General features: G+C 36.3%; 1 protein-coding gene across 3 annotated transcripts in view; it reads right to left on the bottom strand.

Annotated features, from left to right (window-relative positions):
- The window catches only part of LOC106882562 (unconventional myosin-Ic), a 178,053-nt gene that overhangs the window by 34,557 nt on the left and 140,926 nt on the right, over positions 1 to 2,570 (bottom strand). For all 3 annotated transcript variants that reach the window (XM_052968713.1, XM_052968715.1, XM_052968714.1), the window contains exon 20: positions 1,156 to 1,232. In XM_052968713.1, coding sequence (XP_052824673.1) covers positions 1,156 to 1,232 — 77 coding nt within the window. The remainder of the gene's footprint in view (positions 1 to 1,155; positions 1,233 to 2,570) is intronic.

A 2,570-nucleotide genomic window follows, 5' to 3' on the forward strand; every position in this document is an offset into this window, starting at 1 on the left:
CGTTGTGAGTGTTTATTGAGCGAAAACACCTAAAGCTCCACAAGGCTCCGACAGGGGATGGTGGCGAACCGTGCTGTACTCTTTCACCACACCTTTCTCTCACTCATACTTCCTGTTTCTGTTGTGCCTGTAATTCAAAGGGTCAGCCTTGTCACACTGTGTCATGCTGAATATCCCCGAGAACTATGTTAAGGGTACACGTGTCTGTGGAGTGCTCAGGCTGTTCCGTTGATCGGATCAACTGGAACCCTCGACGTCGTAAGCGACAGAGTGCCAACAACAACAGTACAATTAGCAAGTTCTGGATCAAGATGATTATATCTAAGCATAATACCAAAGACAGAAAGTTTATGCACTGTACTTTAGCTTCATATTTAGGGATTACACTGTGTAACAACTGTTATTTCCTATTTGCTTACTCCTTGAAAGTATGAAAAATGGCTAATATTTCCTTCAAACTTTGCTTTTGTTACATTTATTCAAACCCCAAAGAATCTCTCTCAACATATGATTATCATGCTCCCCCACCTTACTCCTGCTCATCATTAGAGATGCACATATTGTCAGCCACTAAGGGACATGCTCAAGTAGTTAAGGTCAAGCAACTGACAAGTGAATCCGTGGTGCTGAGCAGAATATTTGTTAAAAACGATATTTCTGCTTCAGTAACTCAGTGCTGAATGTATCTAAACTGTAATGGAAAATTGGTCAGTTTCAAAACATTGATGTCCTGGTCACGAAAGCAAAGTTTGAAGGGAATAGTAGTAATTTCCTTTGATTCCTAGATAGAAACAAATAGGAAATAACACTTACTGACCAAAGACAAAAGAATAAAGATTTTATTACAGTGTAATGTTATTAATTTTGGTCTTTTTTCTATTAAATTAAACAGGAAGCTTAGAACCAAGAGCAGTTTCAGACAGGTTGACATCACAAGGGTTAGGTTGACCCAATAAATGTTTGGTATTTATTTTATTGACTTCTAGAAGGAAGAAAAGTGAACATGAATCCTTGAAGGATTTCATGCAAGTTCAGAATAATGATTGATGTCTCATAAATTATAAAGGGAATGATTAATACAATACAAAATTGGAACCAATGTCCTATACAGTGTCAGTAAAACTAAAACTGATTGTAAAATTTAACTATACATACCAAGGCAATTTTTTTTCATTTGAAAGGCATCTTCGGTGGCAAACAGTACTCGAGGGAAACGAATGAAAAGTTTTGTTCTGAAAATAAAAATAAATTCTAGTCAAGAAAAGATTTATCAAAAGAAAACAAAATTTTTAAAAATATCTTTTTTAACAAGCATTCAGAAATGAAATCTTGGACTTGAAGACAAAAACTGATGTAGAAACTGGGTTTACCTTAAGCTAGTTATGGACAATCTACAGACTGCAGGCTGCATAGGCCTATGGACTTTCTGAGTGGCATGCCGAATGAAAAATTGCCTTCAATATTTTTAGTTGTGTGGCCCATCTGATAATTAGCCATGTCTCAAGTGGCCTGTTTCTTGAAAAAAGTTGCCCATACCTGCCCTAAGCCAAAGCTATACACATCCTAAACAGTCAGAGAACTACTAATGTTAGAGCTCAATTGTATATGTTTAAAACATCAGTGATATCCAATATAAAAAAAATATTAGGTGCTTCTAGTTTTTACCAAGGTTGTTTGGTTGATTGATTACATCAGTGACTATGCAGATATCTCAGAAACCTTTGGAACTAAGTAGTATAAATGTTTGGTCAATGATTAAGTTCAACAAAAAAATTGTTTGCATGTTTTTTATTTATATATAATTTTGATTTCTTAGGAAATTATTGGGACACATGCTGGGGCAGTTACGAGTTACATAACAAAAACAAAACCAGTTTATGGAAAAATTTCTGTTCGATATTAATGGTTATAATAGTTCAGAGAAAAATATCAGTCACTCCATTCACAATATTAGTAAAAATAATTGACCCCACCCCACTTCTTTATTAATAAGACAAAATAGAGATGGTCTCCATATAATTCTTTCTTCACCATGATATTGGATAAGTTTAAAAAGTTGTCATCATCTAAATTTTATTAAACTTGGTAATTTTTCTGTCACCTTTCAATCCTCACAATGACTCTTCTACAGAAGGAGTTGCAGGTCCTATAAGAGGTGGTATTCAAACCATTGCATTAATTTAGGGTCTGGAGAGCGAAAGAAAAGCCTATGATTATATCCTGCTTACCAACCACATGGTTCCGGGTTCATTCCCACTGCATGGCTCCTTGGGCAAGTGTCTTCTACTATAGCTTCAGGCTGACCAAAGCCTTGTGAGTGGATTTGGTAGACGGAAACTGAAAGAAGCCCGTCGTATATATATATATATATATATATGTGTGTGTGTGTGTTTGTCTCCCCAATATCGCTTGACAACTGATGCTGGTGTGTTTAAGTCCCCATAACTTAGCGGTTCAGCAAAAGAGACCGATAGAATAAGTACTAGGCTTACAAAGAATAAGTCCTGGGGTCGGTTTGCTCGACTAATGGCGGTGCTCCAGCATGGCCGCAGTCAAATGACTGAAACAAG

Source organism: Octopus bimaculoides, chromosome 6 (assembly GCF_001194135.2).
Source record: "Octopus bimaculoides isolate UCB-OBI-ISO-001 chromosome 6, ASM119413v2, whole genome shotgun sequence".
Taxonomy (NCBI): Eukaryota; Metazoa; Mollusca; class Cephalopoda; order Octopoda; family Octopodidae; genus Octopus; species Octopus bimaculoides.